Raw genomic sequence first — 22166 nt, 5'->3', positions numbered from 1 at the left:
AAAACAACAACAACAAATACTTGAGGCAGAACCTGACAGAATTAAAAGGAAGAAACAAATAAATCTGCAGTTACATTTAGGTACCTCAACATTCCTTTCCCAGAATTTCTAAAAAAGCGAATGAAAAGAACATGAGAGGAGCTGGAGACATGGCTCAGTGGTTAAGAGCACTGACTGCTCTACCAGAGGTCCTGAGTTCAATTCCCAGCAACCACATGGTGGCTCACAACCATCTGTAATGGGATCTGATGCCCTCTTCTGGTGTGTCTGAAGACAGCGACAGTGTACTCCTATATATTAAATAAAATAAATCTTTTTTTAAAAAATCTTAAACACACACACACACACACACACACACACACACACACAGAGAGAGAGAGAGAGAGAACATGAGAAAGCCGAGTACTAGAAACTTTCATCAAGTTAGAGTGTGCCTGGAGTTAACAACGTATCTAAACCACATTAAGGAAATGAATTTATAGAGTATTTTCTCTGCTCATAAGAGAATCAGAAGAGAACATCTGCAAACATCTGCATTACAGAGGCACACTGACCTGAACACAGGTACGAATGCAGGTGCTGAGGCTCTGCTAACCCTGCAGCCCCAGCATTTGAGAGGCAGAGGCAGAAGAGCACAAGGGCAGGAGAGACCAGGATGTCAGAAATGAAGATGGAGCTTGCAGTACAACAGTGGATTAGCCGCCTACCGCTCCCAGTCCAGTCCCCAGCAGTGCGAGGGATCAAGTATGTGCTCCCTACATAGAAACACTGGGAAGAGGCTTGTAGCCAGCAAGGAAATTTGATTTGTAATGAGAATGGTTTACAGAAGAATTCCTTAGGTTTAAAAAGTTTTACTGGCACTATCTACCAAACATTGAAAAGTAGTTACCATCAACTCTGCACAGTCTTGTCTAGAAAACAGAAGCTGAAGTGAAATTTCCTCACCTATTTTATGAGGCTGGTATTATACTTCTACCTAAACCAGAAAATATTTAAAAAACAAAACAAAAAAACCCTTCAGAATAACATTCCTCATGAATATAGATGCAAAAATCTCCAATAAGATAGAGACAGATCAAGTTCAGCAACTTAGAAAAGAAATAAAACACTGCGAGTGAATGGGGTTTCTTACAGAAGGAAAAGTTGATTCAGCCATGGAGTGGTGGTGGCACATAGCGGTGTTCCCAGTACTCATGAGGCAGAAGCAGAGGGAGTTCTGAGTTCAAGGTCAACTTGATCTACATGGAGTTTCAGCAAGGGCTGCAGAAAGGGACACTACCTAAAAATATTCTTTCCTGTGTAACAAAAGCTAGTCAGACTAGGCATGATAATGCAAACCTGTAGCCTACCACAGAGGGCTGTGAATTTGAGGCCAGCTGGACTATGTAACACAATTCTGTCCCCCAAAATCAGAAACAAGCAAACAAAAACATAAAGCCCAAAAGTGTAACCTCAGTCAGCAGCTAAAGAAGAAACTTTACCTCATCATATATCAATTCAGATATTAAGAGTGTGACAGAAATCCAATACCAGTTTATGATAAAAACTGAAAAATCCAGGAATAGACCCTTCCTCAACTTGATAAAAGAGACTGATGAAAAAAAAAACTATATTGAATATACTTTTTAGTGAGAGGCTAACTGTGCCAGTGAACTCGGCAATAATATTCACTCACCACTAGGGATGGCTACTCCTGGTTGTCAACTTGACTACATCTGGAATTAACTAAAACCCAAATGGCTAGGAACACCTGTAAGGGACTTTTCCCTTAAATTATCTGAAGTGGGAAGACCCACTTATAATCTAGATCTTTGAGATAGGAAGATCCACCTTTAATCTAAGCCACACCTTCTGCTGACATCCCATATAAGGCCACAGGAGAAGGAAGCTTGTCTCTCTCTCTGCCTGCTTGCTCTCATCCTTGCTGGCAAGTCCATCCCTTCTCTGGCATTAGAGCTCATTTCTTCCAGATCCCTGTGTATACTGAAGGCCAGCTGACATATCTAGCCTCAGCAACTGAAATACTGGATTCTTGGAACTCCTGTTCATAGGTAGCCACTGTTGCCAGAGCACAGCCTATAAGCCATTCTAATAAATCCCCTTTTTAATTTATATATGTGTATTATATATATGTTATATATGTATAATATATATTAAAATACACATTTAAATACATGTATATATAATATATATTTTATGTATATGTAAATATATAGATAGATTCATTCTATAAGTTATGTTCCTCTAGAGAAACCTGACTAATACACCACATATTCAAAGTAGTTCGAGCCAAGTCAGTAAGACAAAGAGAAGAAAGAACAGGCATTTAAACTGGAGAAGGAAAACACAAACAAAAAGTAACCAACTCTGCTCATGTCCAGATGACATAGACTTTCTAAGTATAAATCTCAGAGAACACCTAATAAACAAAATACCCTCTAGACCTAGTGAATTCTGGTAGGTCACAGGATTTAAAACCAACACAATTCAGTTGTGTTTCTATATCCTAGCTATAGATATATGAAAATTGAAATAAAAAAACAAATTTCATTTATATTCTCCCCAAAGTGAAATATTTAAATATAAAGCCAAGAAGGCAAATATAGCATCTATACTGAAGGCTAGGAGTTGATGAACAATGATATAGGTAAATTAAAAACTTCAATAAGTAGATATACTGTGTACACGAACTGGAATGTTCAACATGGTAAGATATAGACATGCAATTTCTATTATATCCCAGCAGTTTTTTGAAATGTTAGAAGTTTGGGGGGTTTTGTTTGTTTTTTTTTTTTGAGACAAGGTCAGTCTGTCCTCAAACTCTGTGTAGCCAAGTGAATTCCTGGTCCTCCTGCTTCTGCCTCCTGAGAGCTGGATTTATGGGAACGAGCTAATATCACCAATGTACATGGCGCTGGGAATTGAACCCAGGGCATCACTCAGGCTGGCAATTCCTGTGTTATAAAGGTATTCAGAAATGAAAAAGTAGCAACACCAGTATTCACTTAGTAATTTAAAATACCCCAAACATTGAAAGTTAAAGTTTTCATTTCTTGATTTAAAAAAAGACAAGACCAAAAACCCTTACCAAAGAGCAGAGCAGTTTCCACCCCACTTGGCTCCTTACTGTAGATCCTGGCCTGAAGCAAGTGCCTCTCCTGCCTTGCAGAGGCTGGTCCCTCCCGGAGGCTCAGCACCTAGACTTTTACCTGTGAGCTGTCCGTATTGTGACACTTCTGAGGTTCTCTAACAGGAAGGGTTGGCTGGTATCACTTATCCTTTCTATCACTGTATGAATTTGTCTTATTAACTTGTTTTTAGTACTAGAGATCAGGCCTAAGGCCTCATATGTACCACTGAGCTACATCTTCAACCCTTCTTAAGTTTTTACGGAGGGTTGGGGATTTGGCTCAGTGGTAGAGCGCTTCCCTAGCAAGCTCAAGGCCCTGGGTTTGGTCCCCAGCTCTGAAAAAAAAAAAAAAAAGAAAAGAAAAGAAAAAAGAAAAAAGAAAAAAAAAGAAGTTTTTACGATATATTTACTTAATGTAGCAGTTCTCAACCTGTGGGTCATGACCTTTTGTGGGTCTAATGACCCTTTCACAGTGGTTGCATATCAGACAACCTGCATGGCAGATTTTTTTTTTTTTTGGTTCTTTTTTTCGGAGCTGGGGACCGAACCCAGGGCCTTGCGCTTCCTAGGCAAACGCTCTACCACTGAGCTAAATCCCCAACCCCATGCATGGCAGATATTTAAGGTGACGATTCGTAACAGCAGCTCAATACAGTTAAGTGGCAAAATAATTTTATGGTTAGGGGTCAGGTCACCACAACATGAGGAGCTCTTATTAAAGGGTCACAGCACCAGGAAGGGTGAAAACCACTGATTTAGAGTGAGTGTGTGCGTGTGTGCATTAGTCAGCAGACAACTGACTTACACTGGAAGTTGGCTTTCTCTTTCTATCCTGTAGATTCCTTAGACTCTGAGAACTAAATTTGAGTCATCAGACTTGGTGACAAGGGCCTTTATCCACTGAGCCATCTTGCCGGTCTCAGTCTAGCCCTCTTAAAGCTTTGCTATTGTCTCTACACTCTGTAGTCCAGGGTGGCATGGAGCACACTGTGTAGCCCAGATAGCCACCAATTCCTACTCTGGGTCTCAACCTCCCAAGAGGCTTTGTGTGTGTTGTGTTCATTTTAGTTGTTATTGCCAAAGCTAACAAAGAATATAGTACGTCATTGAAGACAAACGTATTTTTAATTATGTGGTGGGTTCTCTCTGTGTGAGTCTGTGTGTCTGTGTCAGTGTGGAGTGTGGGGCACTTGTGAGCACTTGAGAGGGGTGCAATATGCAATCTTATTGAGACAACATCTTACTATGTAGCCTAGGCTGGCCTTGAACTCACAGAGATTCCCTGCCTCTACCTCCTGACCAGAGCCATACCACATCCCTCCACTGTACAATGTTTACATTCTCCAACCCTGTTTTAGTTTTGTATCTCATTTGGCCTCAAACTCAAAGTGTAGCTGGGGGTGGCTTTGAACCTTGATTCTCCTGCCTGTACTTCCTGAGTCCTAGGACTGCTGGTATATGCTACCATATCTAGTTTATGTGCCACTGGGAATCAAACCCAGGGCCCTGTGGATGCTGGGCAACTACCCTACTAACTAAACTGCATCCTCAGCCCTAAAAATTAGTACTCAGGATGGCTGCAGTTAGCGTACTGTGGTTAGGATGGCTGCAGTTACTATATGGTGGTAGCTAACATGTGAAACCCATGCACAGGAAGGACTGTGTCTGACAAAGCACATACATGTTTTCAGTGGGTGTGGGCTGACCCTAGAGCCTTGTGTGCTATGTCTGTGTAAGTGCCCTCTCCACCACTGAATTATATACTCAGCCAAACAGGACTTTTACCTACATATACAAACAACCCTCAAAGTTCCAAGAGTTCAAAACGAATCTACTTAGAAATGGGAAGGGAAAGGAAACATTTTGCCAAAGATGCTATGTAGATGGCAGATATCCCATGAAAACCTGTTTAGCTCATTAGCCATTATAGAAATGTAACTTTAGGGGTTGGGGATTTAGCTCAGTGGTAGAGCGCTTGCCTAGCAAGCACAAGGCCCTGGGTTCGGTCCCCAGCTCCGAAAAAAAAAAAATATGTGTTAGTAGATTAAAAAAATGATGATAGCACTAAATACTGGTGAAGATGTATACATAGTTTATAGGAATGTAAAATGGTATTTACTCTCTGGGATACAGTTTGACAGATTTAGTGAAACAACACATATTTACCATATCAGCCAGCAATTGTGCTTATGTGGCTTTATCATAGAAAAATGATATATATGCTTAAACAAAAATCTGCATAGAGGCTTCACATGTTTATGCCCATTGGATTTATTTACTTATGGTCTATGACATGTGAGAGAGTGCCAGTGTTCACGTGACACAATGCACAGGTGGAGATTTGAGTGTAAACTTTAGGAACCGGCTCCCTACTTCCTCCTGAGTTCAGGGATCAAACTCAGTTTGTCAGGCTGTGCTGAGTTCTTTACCAACCGAGCCCTCTCTCCTGCTGAGCAGGCCTATCCTGACAGCCAACACGTAGAAACAGCTCGGTTGTTCTTAAGCAGGTAAATGATTGCTGTTCAGGTGTGCTGGAGTACTCATCAGCAGAGAACGGAACACTTGATGCCAGCAGTGACTGGGTTAGCTCTCAAGGGCATTGTGCTTAGTGAAGAAAATGCCAATCTTAAAAAAGCCAATCTGTGTGGTTCCATTATATAACATTCCCCAAATGTCAAAATTATAGAGCTGGAGGAAAAAAAAAAACCCAGCGGTTATCAGGGCTTCAGGATGGGACTCAGTGGGTGCACAAGATGTAGCTATAAAGAGCTTGGACGGGGGGTTCCTCAGTAGGGATAGAACAGCTCTGTAGCTTGATCGTACTGGTGCCCACATAAATCGACAACCTGGATAAAGCTGTATAGAATAATACATATACACATACAGTATACATGCAAATCTGTGCATGTGAAAGGTGGCACGATATGTTTTATATTGTATTATAAGACCAACTGAACCTGTGTTCTTTCTTGCTGTTGATGTTACACTATCATTATGTAAGATGCTATTATTGGGGGAAGCTAGGTAAAGATTATATGACACTCTCACTCTTTTTATAATTTCCTGTGAGCTTATACTTATTTCAGACTACATTTCTTCCCCCTTTTTTTTCTTTTCCTTTAACAGGCCCCCTTGAGAGCCAGAAAACATCATCTTTGTGAGGCAAAAGTCACTTGTTTTCTTCTTTTTCTTTTACTTTTCTTTTTCCAAGACAAGGTCTTACTATGTCATTCTGGCTGTTCAGGAACTCACTATGTAGACCAGGCTGGCCTTGAACTCACAGACATCACCTGAGAGGTCACATGTTTGTTGTTTCCCTGACTCTAAGAAGTGACTTAGCCTTCCCAGACCTCTTTGGCTTTGTTCACCGTCCAGACTCCTCTACCTGAGACTTGCAAGAGCATTTTACAGGGTTTTAGCCCAAAGATGAAGTGTGGACCTCCTAGATGTGATAACTTTGCTAGAGCATCTTCTTTAAGAGAGGATGATTCATACCTTTGGTTGGTGTTTCTATAGAATACTGAGACCAGGGAGAGAAACCATAGGTAATAGATGAATAATTTGGAGCTGACAACTGCTCATCATCCTGCTTTTTATAAATACCTATGCCTTTTAATCTTTCTTGTAAGATAGCTACATAAACCACTGCCACCTTTCAGACTCTCTTTATAAGAACTATCCACTAAAATTGGGAAGAAAGTGGAGTGCCACATGTATAAAATGCCCAATTAAAGTCTTTTATTCCCCTCCAACGTAACTTCATTTTAAAGATTTTTATATGTGTGTGGGGTAGGGAGGATTGAGAGAAAATTGTTTGAGATTTGAGTATAGTACATACAGTAATTCAGCCATTTCAACAGTTGAACAGATTGTGCACCTGTGGTTGGAGTGACAGAAATGACAGTGATTTAATTTTCATCGGCAAATTGCTCTTGTTCTGACAGCTCTTACCCACAGTTTCCTTCACCCCGGCTTCCCATCCAGGCAGGGCAAGGCCAGGGCTCTGATTGTGGAAGGCAGAGAGCCATGGTATGGATCCTCACCTTCTACTCCAGCTGTCCTGAGAGGTTAGAGGTTGAACTTGTCTTGTTCTTCCTGAGCTCAGTAGTTGGACCAAGAAGCCTCCATCCCCCCAGGCTTGAATAAGAGTGCCTGGGAGAGCCCTATGCATGGTTTGGGAGAAGAGCCCTATGTGGGTGGATGCTGGTGGCTTTTTCTCTGAGTCTCTTGGAAAGTGTCGGTGTTTCCACTCCCAACAGATTAGACCCCCAGTCTTGGCATGGCAGTTCTGTAAGGATGGGCATCCACGGTACACTATCAGATCCTAGGGAGAGGTCTCCATCCCCTTGAACTGATCACATCTTTGCTGTTCTCTTTAGGCAAGACAGGCCACGGTAAAGCAGCTCTTCCGCCCCATCGAGGAGCTGAAGAAGGAATTTGATGAGCTGAATGTTGTTCTTGAGACTGACATGCAGATTATGGTTCGGCTGATAAACAAGTTCAACAGCTCCAGCTCTAGCCTGGAAGAGAAGGTTGCTGCACTCTTTGATCTTGAGTACTATGTCCATCAGGTACTGTATTTCCTTTCCTGTAAACCCAGCTTTTTAATTAATAGCTCCAAACAGAAACCCTGCTCTAAACCCTGAGAAAACAATGTCAGTGGTTCTTTTCCATGACAGACATTTAATGTGGACCAGTGTCTATGGCAGTTAGATCTGTTCTTAAAGAACAGAACAACCCAACCCACTTCTTTGCTTGAACCTGTTTTGTTTTGTTTTAACATTAAGACAAAATTACCATAATCTTGTGTTACTTACAGTCTGGAAAGGGAAACAAATATGAACAATTGAGCAAATTAACAAACAGTGAGCTAATTTAAACCATAATAGGGGCTTCAAAGGGTGATGTAGGTGATGTGTCACAGGGCAACTTAGAACAAGCTGACTAGTTAGAGTCAATAAAAGATGCTTCTCATAGGATGCGCTCTTAGGCTGAGGTTTAGGAAGGAGTAGGAGTTAGCTAGATGAAGAAGAGGAACTCTTAAGGAGGTGATGGCAGCGTTGCCCATGGGCAATATCTGGTGTAATGTCTATATTAGTATGTAAGGTTTTATTGTGATAGTTACACCCATTTGTTGATGTATTTATGATTATTTTCATGCTATAGTGGTACAGGTGAATAGTTATGACAGCACGTTTACAAAGTCAGAAGTATTTTCCTCCCATTTTCCCCCTTTCCCCTTCATATTACCTGTGTTCCACTCACCTTCCCCACAGTGGCCAGGGATCATTGTGGAAGAGAGGACAAAATTACCATGAGACCAGAAGACAGTGAGCACAGGAGTGACAGTGTCCTCTGAACAAATAATGATTCTGTTCTCTCTCATGAGCCCACAGGAGCTGTGGTTACAAGGCAGGCCTGAAATCAGGCCAGTCAACGTCAGGTGTACAACGTCCCTCTACAGGGAGAGGGCCTCACAGGCCCCAGCCCATTTGAGAAGCTACTGAGAGTTGATGGCTGCTGAGGGAGGGAGAAAGTTTCTCTATGGCTATGCTCGCTGGTGGGGCTATGGGACCAGGCTGCCCATACCCATGCAGACATGGGAGCACAAATTAGACTCCGTAGGTTCTGTTGTTTTTAAGGATATGGAATTAGGAGGCAGTGGGGGTAAATTTCAAAGTAGTTAGGGGAAGAAGAAGGCATTAGTATGATCAGAGAATGTTATATATGTATGAAATTCTCAAAAAATAATAAAATTGTTGTGTTTTTTTTTATTTACTTTAATTTGAGGCTGGACATGGCACATGCCTTTAATCCCAGTACTTGAAAGGCAGACAGATCTCTGTGAATTCGAGGCCAGCCTGGTGTATAGAGTGAGCTCCAGAACAGCCAGGGATATACAGAGAGACCCTGTCTCAAAAACAAACAACAAAGAAAAAAGGAAGAAACTCGGAGAAGGTTTACTTATTGTTAGGGACTGTAGAAAAGGTCCTTGTATTGGAACTTTGCATGCAGAGTGCACACAGACTCTGGGGCAGAGGTGAGTTGGTAAGGTTGAAGGCCTGGACAAGATTGGAGTAACTAGAGCTCAGATGAGGGGAGAGGGGAGTCAGAGAGGTAAAGCAGGGGATATCCTTTTACTCTTCATGATTGTCCCTGGTCCTGAGTTTGATGTGAGAAAGTAACCATTCAAACATCTAATACTAACATTGAGCACTCTAGACGTTCTACTGCTTCAAGGACTTTGTATGTATTAATCCCATCTGGGCCTTGAGGAGGTACCACTATTAGTCTCTTTTTCCTTTTTGTTTGGTTTTGGTTTTGAGTTAGAGTCTTGCTGTTATCCAGGATGGTCTTACATTCCTGGGCTCCAGCGAGTCAGGGGGAATCACAAGATCCCACTTTTTAGTTGAGGACGATGGAGCTCAAGGAGATGGTGTGACTATTGAGAACCAACCAGCTACTGAATGAGAACAAGGATTTGTAAAAAGTTCAGTCTATTCCTAAATTCTAAGCTTTTAGACTTTTGACCAGTGTACTTCTCATAGAACACTGGTACCTTTTGCATGAAGGTCAAAAGCTAGAGGAGAAGAAGAACTAAGGCAAAGTATTTATTTATTTAACATTTTTTTTCAACAAGTGACCCTATGGAGGGTCTGCTGAGGCCCAGACACTTGACGTGCATTTATGAACAAAATTGGACTTTATTTTCTAGCAGAGGCAGATAGGCAGGCTTAAGAAATAATTTGTTCAGACCCTGTGAGAGAGAGACCCAACCGCCTGGTCAGGTGGGCACTCCTGAGGCTGCAGAGCGGAAGAGACCACCAACACTGCTCACCCCTGCCCACATCCCTGGCCCAAGAGGAAACTGTATAAGGCCTCTGGGCTCCCGTGGGGGAGGGCCCAGGAGCGGCAGGACCCCTGCCTGAGACACCGCCGGAACCTGAAGGAAACAGACCGGATAAACAGTTCTCTGCACCCAAATCCCGTGGGAGGGAGAGCTAAACCTTCAGAGAGGCAGACAAGCCTGGGAAACCAGAAGAGACTGCTCTCTGTACATACATCTCGGACGCCAGAGGAAAACACCAAAGGCCATCTGGAACCCTGGTGCACTGAAGCTCCCGAAAGGGGCGGCACAGGTATTCCTGGTTGCTGCCGCCGCAGAGAGCCCGTGGGCAGCACCCCACGAGCGAACTTGAGCCTCGGGACCACAGGTAGGACCAACTTTTCTGCTGCAAGAAAGCTGCCTGGTGAACTCAAGACACAGGCCCACAGGAACAGCTGAAGACCTGTAGAGAGGAAAAACTACACGCCCGAAAGCAGAACACTCTGTCCCCATAACTGACTGAAAGAGAGGAAAACAGGTCTACAGCACTCCTGACACACAGGCTTATAGGACAGTCTAGCCACTGTCAGAAATAGCAGAACAAAGTAACACTAGAGATAATCTGATGGCGAGAGGCAAGCGCAGGAACCCAAGCAACAGAAACCAAGACTACTTGGCATCATCGGAGCCCAATTCTCCCACCAAAACAAACATGGAATATCCAAACACACCAGAAAAGCAAGATCTAGTTTCAAAATCATATTTGATCATGATGCTGGAGGACTTCAAGAAAGATGTGAAGAACTCCCTTAGGGAAACACAGGAAAACATTAATAAACAAGTAGAAGCCTACAGAGAGGAATCGCAAAAATGCCTGAAAGAATTCCAGGAAAACACAATCAAACAGTTGAAGGAATTAAAAATGGAAATAGAAGCAATCAAGAAAGAACACATGGAAACAACCCTGGATATAGAAAACCAAAAGAAGAGACAAGGAGCTGTAGATACAAGCTTCACCAACAGAATACAAGAGATGGAAGAGAGAATCTCAGGAGCAGAAGATTCCATAGAAATCATTGACTCAACTGTCAAAGATAATGTAAAGCGGAAAAAGCTACTGGTCCAAAACATACAGGAAATCCAGGACTCAATGAGAAGATCAAACCTAAGGATAATAGGTATAGAAGAGAGTGAAGACTCCCAGCTCAAAGGACCAGTAAATATCTTCAACAAAATCATAGAAGAAAACTTCCCTAATCTAAAAAAAGAGATACCCATAGGCATACAAGAAGCCTACAGAACTCCAAATAGATTGGACCAGAAAAGAAACACCTCCCGTCACATAATAGTCAAAACACCAAACGCACAAAATAAAGAAAGAATATTAAAAGCAGTAAGGGAAAAAGGTCAAGTAACATATAAAGGCAGACCTATCAGAATCACACCAGACTTCTCGCCAGAAACTATGAAGGCCAGAAGATCCTGGACTGATGTCATACAGACCCTAAGAGAACACAAATGCCAGCCCAGGTTACTGTATCCTGCAAAACTCTCAATTAACATAGATGGAGAAACCAAGATATTCCATGACAAAACCAAATTTATACAATATCTTTCTACAAATCCAGCACTACAAAGGATAATAAATGGTAAAGCCCAACATAAGGAGGCAAGCTATAACCTAGAAGAAGCAAGAAACTAATCGTCTTGGCAACAAAACAAAGAGAATGAAAGCACACAAACATAACCTCACATCCAAATATGAATATAACGGGAAGCAGTAATCACTATTCCTTAATATCTCTCAACATCAATGGCCTCAACTCCCCAATAAAAAGACATAGATTAACAAACTGGATACGCAACGAGGACCCTGCATTCTGCTGCCTACAGGAAACACACCTCAGAGACAAAGACAGACATTACCTCAGAGTGAAAGGCTGGAAAACAATTTTCCAAGCAAATGGTCAGAAGAAGCAAGCTGGAGTAGCCATTCTAATATCAAATAAAATCAATTTTCAATTAAAAGTCATCAAAAAAGATAAGGAAGGACACTTCATATTCATCAAAGGAAAAATCCACCAAGATGAACTCTCAATCCTAAATATCTATGCCCCAAATACAAGGGCACCTACATATGTAAAAGAAACCTTACTAAAGCTCAAAACACACATTGCACCTCACACAATAATAGTGGGAGATTTCAACACCCCACTCTCATCAATGGACAGATCATGGAAACAGAAATTGAACAGAGATGTAGACAGACTAAGAGAAGTCATGAGCCAAATGGACTTAACGGATATTTATAGAACATTCTATCCTAAAGCAAAAGGATATACCTTCTTCTCAGCTCCTCATGGTACTTTCTCCAAAATTGACCATATAATTGGTCAAAAAACGGGCCTCAATAGGTACAGAAAGATAGAAATAATCCCATGCGTGCTATCGGACCACCACGGCCTAAAACTGGTCTTCAATAACAATAAGGGAAGAATGCCCACATATACGTGGAAATTGAACAGTGCTCTACTCAATGATAACCTGGTCAAGGAAGAAATAAAGAAAGAAATTAAAAACTTTTTAGAATTTAATGAAAATGAAGGTACAACATACCCAAACTTATGGGACACAATGAAAGCTGTGCTAAGAGGAAAACTCATAGCGCTGAGTGCCTGCAGAAAGAAACAGGAAAGAGCATATGTCAGCAGCTTGACAGCACACCTGAAAGCTCTAGAACAAAAAGAAGCACATACACCCAGGAGGAGTAGAAGGCAGGAAATAATCAAACTCAGAGCGGAAATCAACCAAGTAGAAACAAAAAGGACCATAGAAAGAATCAACAGAACCAAAAGTTGGTTCTTTGAGAAAATCAACAAGATAGATAAACCCTTAGCCAGACTAACGAGAGGACACAGAGAGTGCGTCCAAATTAACAAAATCAGAAATGAAAAGGGAGACATAACTACAGATTCAGAGGAAATTCAAAAAATCATCAGATCTTACTATAAAAACCTATATTCAACAAAACTTGAAAATCTTCAGGAAATGGACAATTTCCTAGACAGATACCAGGTACCGAAGTTAAATCAGGAACAGATAAACCAGTTAAACAACCCCATAACTCCTAAGGAAATAGAAGCAGTCATTAAAGGTCTCCCAACCAAAAAGAGCCCAGGTCCAGACGGGTTTAGTGCAGAATTCTATCAAACCTTCATAGAAGACCTCATACCAATATTATCCAAACTATTCCACAAAATTGAAACAGATGGATCACTACCGAATACCTTCTACGAAGCCACAATTACTCTTATACCTAAACCACACAAAGACACAACAAAGAAAGAGAACTTCAGACCAATTTCCCTTATGAATATCGACGCAAAAATACTCAACAAAATTCTGGCAAACCGAATCCAAGAGCACATCAAAACAATCATCCACCATGACCAAGTAGGCTTCATCCCAGGCATGCAGGGATGGTTTAATATACGGAAAACCATCAACGTGATCCATTATATAAACAAACTGAAAGAACAAAACCACATGATCATTTCATTAGACGCTGAGAAAGCATTTGACAAAATTCAACACCCCTTCATGATAAAAGTCCTGGAAAGAATAGGAATTCAAGGCCCATACCTGAACATAGTAAAAGCCATATACAGCAAACCAGTTGCTAACATTAAACTAAATGGAGAGAAACTCGAAGCAATCCCACTAAAATCAGGGACTAGACAAGGCTGCCCACTCTCTCCCTACTTATTCAATATAGTTCTTGAAGTTCTAGCCAGAGCAATCAGACAACAAAAGGAGGTCAAGGGGATACAGATCGGAAAAGAAGAAGTCAAAATATCACTGTTTGCAGATGATATGATAGTATATTTAAGTGATCCCAAAAGTTCCACCAGAGAACTACTAAAGCTGATAAACAACTTCAGCAAAGTGGCTGGGTATAAAATTAACTCAAATAAATCAGTAGCCTTCCTCTATACAAAAGAGAAACAAGCCAAGAAAGAAATTAGGGAAACGACACCCTTCATAATAGACCCAAATAATATAAAGTACCTCGGTGTGACTTTAACCAAGCAAGTAAAAGATCTGTACAATAAGAACTTCAAGACACTGAAGAAGGAAATTGAAGAAGACCTCAGAAGATGGAAAGATCTCCCATGCTCATGGATTGGCAGGATTAATATAGTAAAAATGGCCATTTTACCAAAAGCAATCTACAGATTCAATGCAATCCCCATCAAAATACCAATCCAATTCTTCAAAGAGTTAGACAGAACAATTTGCAAATTCATCTGGAATAACAAAAAACCCAGGATAGCTAAAGCTATCCTCAACAATAAAAGGACTTCAGGGGGAATCACTATCCCTGAACTCAAGCAGTATTACAGAGCAATAGTGATAAAAACTGCATGGTATTGGTACAGAGACAGGCAGATAGACCAGTGGAATAGAATTGAAGACCCAGAAATGAACCCACACACCTATGGTCACTTGATTTTTGACAAAGGAGCCAAAACCATCCAATGGAAAAAAGATAGCATTTTCAGCAAATGGTGCTGGTTCAACTGGAGGGCAACATGTAGAAGAATGCAGATCGATCCATGCTTATCACCCTGTACAAAGCTTAAGTCCAAGTGGATCAAGGACCTCCACATCAAACCAGACACACTCAAACTAATAGAAGAAAAACTAGGGAAGCATCTGGAACACATGGGCACTGGAAAAAATTTCCTGAACAAAACACCAATGTCTTATGCTCCAAGATCAAGAATCGACAAATGGGATCTCATAAAACTGCAAAGCTTCTGTAAGGCAAAGGACACTGTGGTTAGGACAAAACGGCAACCAACAGATTGGGAAAAGATCTTTACCAATCCTACAACAGATAGAGGCCTTATATCCAAAATATACAAAGAACTCAAGAAGTTAGACCGCAGGGAAACAAATAACCCTATTAAAAAATGGGGTTCAGAGCTAAACAAAGAATTCACAGCTGAGGAATGCCGAATGGCTGAGAAACACCTAAAGAAATGTTCAACATCTTTAGTCATAAGGGAAATGCAAATCAAAACAACCCTGAGATTTCACCTCACACCAGTGAGAATGGCTAAGATCAAAAACTCAGGTGACAGCAGATGCTGGCGAGGATGTGGAGAAAGAGGAACACTCCTCCATTGTTGGTGGGATTGCAGACTGGTAAAACCATTCTGGAAATCAGTCTGGAGGTTCCTCAGAAAATTGGACATTGAACTGCCTGAGGATCCAGCTATACCTCTCTTGGGCATATACCCAAAAGATGCCTGAACATATAAAAGAGACACGTGCTCCACTATGTTCATCGCAGCCTTATTTATAATAGCCAGAAACTGGAAAGAACCCAGATGCCCTTCAACGAGGAATGGATACAGAAAATGTGGTACATCTACACAATGGAATATTACTCAGCTATCAAAAACAACGAGTTTATGAAATTCGTAGGCAAATGGTTGGAACTGGAAAATATCATCCTGAGTGAGCTAACCCAATCACAGAAAGACATACATGGTATGCACTCATTGATAAGTGGCTATTGGCCCAAATGCTTGAATTACCCTAGATCCCTAGAACAAATGAAACTCAAGACGGATGATCAAAATGTGAATGCTTCACTCCTTCTTTAAATGAGGAAAAAGAATACCCTTGGCAGGGAAGGGAGTGGCAAAGATTAAAACAGAGACTGAAGGAACACCCATTCAGAGCCTGCCCCACATGTGGCCCATACATATACAGCCACCCAATTAGACAAGATGGATGAAGCAAAGAAGTGCAGACCGACAGGAGCCGGATGTAGATCGCTCCTGAGAGACACAGCCAGAATACAGCAAATACAGAGGCGAATGCCAGCAGCAAACCACTGAACCGAGAATAGGTCCCCCGTTGAAGGAATCAGAGAAAGAACTGGAAGAGCTTGAAGGGGCTCGAGACCCCAAAAGTACAACAATGTCAAGCAACCAGAGCTTCCAGGGACTAAGCCACTACCTAAAGACTATACATGGACTGACCCTGGACTCTGACCCCATAGGTAGCAATGAATATCCTAGTAAGAGCACCAGTGGAAGGGGAAGCCCTGGGTCCTGCTAAGACTGAACCCCCAGTGAACTAGACTATGGGGGGAGGGCGGCAATGGGGGGAGGGTTGGGAGGGGAACACCCATAAGGAAGGGGAGGGGGGAGGGGGACGTTTGCCCGGAAACCGGGAAAGGGAATAACACTTGAAATGTATATAAGAAATACTCAAGTTAATAAAAAAAAAAAAAAAAAAGCACTCTGAGCAGAAAGCCAGTAAACAGCCTTCCTCCGTGGTTTTGCTTCTGTTCCTGCTTTGGCTTCCCTTGATGATAAACTGTAACCTGGAAACCAATAAATCCTTTCCTCCCGAAAAAAAAAATAATTTGTTTGAAAGGTAATAAAATTATCAAAAAGTAAAAAGAAAAGCAGTAGAGAAATTGGAGGGCAGGAGGTGGGAGCAAGCATGGTATATCTGAGGAACTACAAGGTGACTCTGAGTGGATCTGAGAGAAAAGGAAGAGACCGTAGAAACTCACAGGCCATGAGAAAGCAGGAGTAGAGCCCAGTGGCGGAGTGGAGGGAAAACAGCCCCTCTAACTGTTGCATTGAGAGCCTGACCACGGTAGGGAGCTTGGGTGGGAAGAGAACGCAGATGGGAAGCTGTAGGAATGGTGGCCCAAGGAGCTGTGAAGTCATAACCAAGCATGTGTTAGCACCAGCCCCACCCCTCACAGTGTCGTTGTTCTCTGTAAACTTTTCTTCCTTTGGGGTTTTGTGGTGAGTGCATCTGTGCTGTCTGCAAGGGTTCAGGGTGGCTCTTCATCCTCTTCCTGTTCCTCCTTCTCAGATTCCAAATAGCAAAACTGTGACCCTCTTACGAGGTGGAAAAAGATGAGCCCGAGTTTTCTTTCCCCTTCCTAGTCCTTTTTAGGGGTGAAAGACACCCTCTAGCTTTTCCATTAGAGATAATTAAGGATCAAGGCTTCTAGGGGTTATTGACCAGCTCAGTCTTGTTCTGGTGTTGACAACTTTTATTATGTTTTTCATTTTTAATGTACTTGAGTGGATCTTTAGTTCTTAGCTTTCTGAAGGGTCTTGCTTTAGTTCATAAGAAAAGCTAAAATCACTAGCTTATCATGCCTAGAAGGGAATGGGCTACACAAAGGCTAAGCCACCAATGACCCAATAGCAGCAAAATTTCCCCCTGCAGTCTCACCTGGCAGTGCCATCCTCAGGTGTTGTCCCATCCCACTTGTACAGTTCCTTGGTCATCACCAGACTCAACAAGAGGTCACCATAGAACATTCCATTGGTCAAGAACAAATCCACTCCATTGGCAAAAGTGTCCTCCTCAGTGTTCTGGGCCACTGACTGGGGCTAGTGCACTAATGTGCCCTGGTATGTTGTGATTTCTCAGGGAGATTCCGGAATACATAGCTCATCCTGCTTTCCAGTTGTGCTGGAGAATTGGGTGAGGTAATGCTAACTGTGAGGCAAACAACTTTTCCAGCCAGGACCTTCAGTTTATTCTCACTCTTAACTTCACTGAATAGGGAACTAAAGAGCCAGGGGCTTCAAGGACCTGAACTGGGTCTGCCAAAGGATTCCTTGCAGCCATATTTTAATTATTAAAACAGGATATGTAAAAAGCAAAACCTTGTGTGTAGAAAACAGTTTGTGAGTTATTTATGAGGAAGGCCTCTGTGTGCCCCCGTCTGCCCTGAGCAGAGAATCTGCTTTTCCTTTCCTCAGTGACTCCTCCATTATTTCCCCAACTCTCCTTCTCAGATTCCTGTTCTCTCATCATCTAGGAGGCTCTGGATTTTCCCAGTGCTAGCTTGGTTGCCTCCATCCCATCCTGATGCTTCCTCTTCCTACACTCCTGTCCATGGCTCTTGCCCCATCCTGAAGGCAGCCTGAGAAAAGTTCTGGGTATCCTCTATGTGACTCTGGGGAGAACCCAGCTTTTGGTATGTGAGTGGGCCAGAATGAACCTTTTCTTTCTCATCACCAGTCAAATAATAATAGAACACCTTCAGAGTGTTTGCAGAAATACCAACGATGCATATGTAGCTCATGGAATTGTTGTGCAGATGTGCAGAATCTAGAACAGACCCTTGGGGTGGCTCTGGGCTCTGTTGTCCCTTTGGAGTCAACAGAAAGGCCAGCTGCTCTGTCAGGTCTTAGTAAGCGACCATCCCAGATGTGGACTGATGGGATTTTGAGAAGTGAGTTTGTATCTTGGAAACCTGAAACAAAGAAGGTATAAATTATTAAGTTTTAAGGCCAACTGTATGAGGAAGAAAGTTGTGTCAGCAAAGTGCCCCATTCTAAGTCTCCCTTATTATCTGGGCTTTGGCTCTGTAGTCATCCTTGCATAGGGACAGGTTGGAACAGAAAAATCCTAGCTGTGACCTTGGATCCATGGCAGCTAGACTTCATACTGGATGCCTATTTTCTCAGGGCCCATGTGTTGGCACAGGCACTATAGATTGGCTTTATTTTATTTGTTTTTGTTTTTGTTTTTAATTTACAGTGGGGTTTTATTTTGAGAATCATTTAAATTTCTATTCTTCAACTCAAGGGTTAATCATTGAACACCTAACTCTATGCTCTCTGCTCTTCCAGTCACTGGAACAGAGGATGGGAAAACCTGCTTTTATAGGCATCCTATCAAAAATGTATGACAGTGATCGTCCAAGTGATAAAAATAGGCCAGGCCCATCCCAAAGCATGAAAAGGTCAGATACTATGTTTTATACTTCCCTTTTCTCTCAGAACAGACTTTCTAGTAAGGAGGCAGCAGCAGGGACAGAGTCAGATAGGAACCAGCTCTGAGTTCTAGGAAAGAGGTAGGCACTGATTACATTGCTGCTGGACCCTCGCTTCTGAGACTTCCTGATTTGCTGTACTATGTATCAGAAGGGCAAGAGGTCACCTTTGGGGGTAGTGAGAGTAAGATTCTGACTTTTCATGTATGCATGAAAATATTGGACTTAGTAATTTAACTAGTAATCTCAAACTAGAATATATGTAATTATTTAGTATTGATTTTTATTGTAATGAGACCTTTTGTACAATCACTTGGGTTCACTGATTGAAGTCACTCAGCTTATCAGTTATGTGATCATAACAATACTCAGCACTGCTGATGTAGCCATGATTAGTGAAGCAGACCTAGGCCAAAACCTTTGGGAAACTGGCTTTTGTACAGATTTTAAAATAAATGTCTTCAGATTCAATCAACCTTACCAAACAAAGGATAATATTGTTACTTGTCTCCCTAGTACTCTTGTAGTACACTCTATCCCCAACATCCCCCACCTCTGCACTCACCCCCTCCCACGCCACGCCTACACCATCAGCGGGGCTCCTTTTATAGTCCCTGGTTTCTACTTGAAAGTCAGGTTTTTTTCCCTTCACTGCTTCCGTTGTGTTTGGACATCCAGGGGATGTGTGGCACTGTTTAGTGGTGCCATGATGCCAGATTCTTTGTGCTAACAGCTTGCATGTTTGGAGTAAGCTTTGTGACTCATCGCCGCATTAGAATTTTCGGAGACATGTTTGGCATGAGCAAGAGCTAGGTGCCATTTCCGAGGATTCCCACGCAGGTGCTCATAAATGGTGTTGCATGGATGAGAAGTTCTCAAATGTAAGATTCCTTTAAAACTTAGGCTGTTTTAATACACCTTTCTAGTTACTCAGAAGGCCACTGCCGCTCCTCACCTGCCTTTTACGTTTGTATTTGCTAGTCATTAAAGAATAGCTGTCGGAGAGTGCTTCCCTCCCTGAAGGCTGTCCTGTCTAAGCAATGCCTTTGTTGCAGATGGATAACGCACAGGACCTGCTGTCCTTTGGTGGCCTTCAAGTGGTGATTAATGGGCTCAACAGCACAGAACCCCTGGTGAAGGAGTATGCTGCTTTTGTGCTGGGGGCCGCCTTTTCCAGGTGAGCAGCATGGATGGGTTGCCATTGGCTAGAACCATTTGCCTTACTTGGCTTGAGGAAAGGTCACACAGTGCCTTTCTAGTCACTGGTCAATATGGCGCTGTAGAGGCTAGAGCAAGTCAGCTTCTACTCCAAATAGAAAAGTGTGTGTGTGTGTGTGTGTGTGTGTGTGTGTGTGTGTGTGTGTGTGTGTATACATACACATATATAATAGCAGACCTTGGGTCATAGTTTCTATTTTAGTAAGATGAGTAAATGGACCGGCCACATGCAGTAAGTAGTGAGAAATGGAATAAGCTACTGGAGTTGATCCTTCAGGCAGTGAAGCCACATCAAACGACCAAGTGCTGAATCTGACCAAGAAAGACCTTCTGAGGGGGATGTGGCTTCCCTGGTTGCTGGAACCAGTCATGTAATCAAGTTCATTCTCTGGATGGAGCCTTAGTATTTCAGTCTGTTTCATACTGGAAAACTTACCAGGCAAGATGAGCAGTAGACAGCTTCTTGAAAGAATGGCTGTGGAGAAATATGTAGGAATCAAGTAATTTTACTCATTTGAAAAGGTCAGGATATCTTTATACTGTCATTATGTCCATTTCAAAATGTCTGCTCCTAAGACTATCTCATCTGTATCTCTAAAATAGAAACAGTTACTCTATTTTGCTCTGGGTGGCGACGGTCCATGCGGCCTTGCTCAGATAGGCTGTGCTGAGGTTGGAGGAAGGCCGCTCTGAACACCACTGCACAGTTTGTTTGATGAGACTTTGTTTTCACTCATTCTCACTTTTGTTTAATTAGAATCTTAGTCTAATCCTTTCTTCTCATAGCAAAATGAAGGACAGTTGTCCCAAGGAAGAGGCAAGCAAGCAAGCCCTGTCATGCCGGCCTTGACCCATCAGGCTCCTTGTCCTGTGGTAGTGCTGTAGACAGATCGGGCTCTGGCCTCCAGGGCAACTCCATCTCCCTTGACCTCACTTTCCAAAGCCAAACTTTATCAAAAAGCCCAGTTTCTCCTGTCCAGCTGCTGGACACAGCTATGGCTTCATCTCCCCTCATAAGGTTGTAGAGCCTGAGGACTTACTCAGGTTCACTTTTGCTTCTCAAGCTGGAAGGGAACTAACTCAAACTCTAACCCCTTCATCTAGACTCATTTTTGCAATCTTTGTCTTATTCCAAACTACTTGCAATATGAATGTGATATCCTGCATATTCTCTTGCCATTGCTTCTGGAAATAGATTTTGGAGAAACAGTGGCATCTTCATACCAATTCCTTGTTAAAGGGGACTCTGACTTGAGAAGCATGCATTTAAACATTCTTAGCAAACCATACCTCACCCAGATGCTGCGTCGTGTGGTATTCTGATGACCTCTCCATGACTGGACTATGTTAGTTTGAGACCATGCTGGCATTCATACAGCTCACTAACTCTAATAGATAAATATAAAATAGTGCAGTTTAGTGTTTTGATGGCGAGCACACTACTGTAGTCGAATGTTCTAGCTGGGTTTTTGACAGCTCACTGAAGGCTGTTACAGCGACCGCATGGTATGGCGCCAGAGCTTTTGGAAGCCGGCAGCAGGCTTCCCAACACCAGGAAAATGTCAGTGTTTTATTCAAAGAGAAGCCTGACACAAGTAAGACTATTTCTGTGCAGAGAGGCTGGCTCTGGTGCTGTTGTCTGATATGCATTACTTACTTTTGATGTCCTAAGTATCGGCTCTGCGCCTCCCTAACTGCTTCAGGCATCAGATGTGTAGTCACAGTGATTAGATGAGCTAGCTCTTTGCCAAAGGGCATTCAAGAAGTAGCATCCTGGAATCATGGGCTTGTGGGCAGTCTTTTGAACTGGGAACAATAATAGGTGTCCAGTGCATTTCATAAAGGTGAATACAAATAAAAACATAGAGTAAGCACATGCCAATCATACTGTAGCATCATCATTGCCTCATCAGAACAGTGCCTGTGTTCCTATCAGTTTTGCCTGTAAGGAAGCTCTTATATCATTTCTTCCTACAGTACAAACTCTATCATCCTGTCTATGTCCCACCATGTCTCTCGCTGCTGTTGCTGCTTCCTGAGAGTGTCTATTTGCTTACCTGGGTTAATTGCTTAACAAGTCCTTCTATGCACATTTCTGTGGATGAAGGGCTCTCCTCCCCAGTGTTAAACACCAATTATTCCATGATGAGAAAAAGTCT

The 22166-nt window shown here is 42.3% G+C and overlaps 1 protein-coding gene across 4 annotated transcripts in view; it reads left to right on the top strand.

The window, feature by feature from the left end:
- The window catches only part of Sil1 (SIL1 nucleotide exchange factor), a 231764-nt gene that overhangs the window by 158494 nt on the left and 51104 nt on the right, over positions 1–22166 (top strand). For all 4 annotated transcript variants that reach the window (XM_087592460.1, NM_199376.1, XM_087592462.1 and 1 more), the window contains 2 exons: positions 7510–7701; positions 19845–19966. In XM_087592460.1, coding sequence (XP_087448586.1) covers positions 7510–7701; positions 19845–19966 — 314 coding nt within the window. The remainder of the gene's footprint in view (positions 1–7509; positions 7702–19844; positions 19967–22166) is intronic.

This window comes from Rattus norvegicus, chromosome 18 (assembly GCF_021556685.1).
Source record: "Rattus norvegicus strain SHRSP/BbbUtx chromosome 18, alternate assembly SHRSP_T2T, whole genome shotgun sequence".
NCBI lineage: Eukaryota > Metazoa > Chordata > Mammalia > Rodentia > Muridae > Rattus > Rattus norvegicus.
The sequence above is the reverse complement of the archived record's forward strand: the minus strand, read 5'-3'. Positions and strand labels throughout refer to the sequence as shown.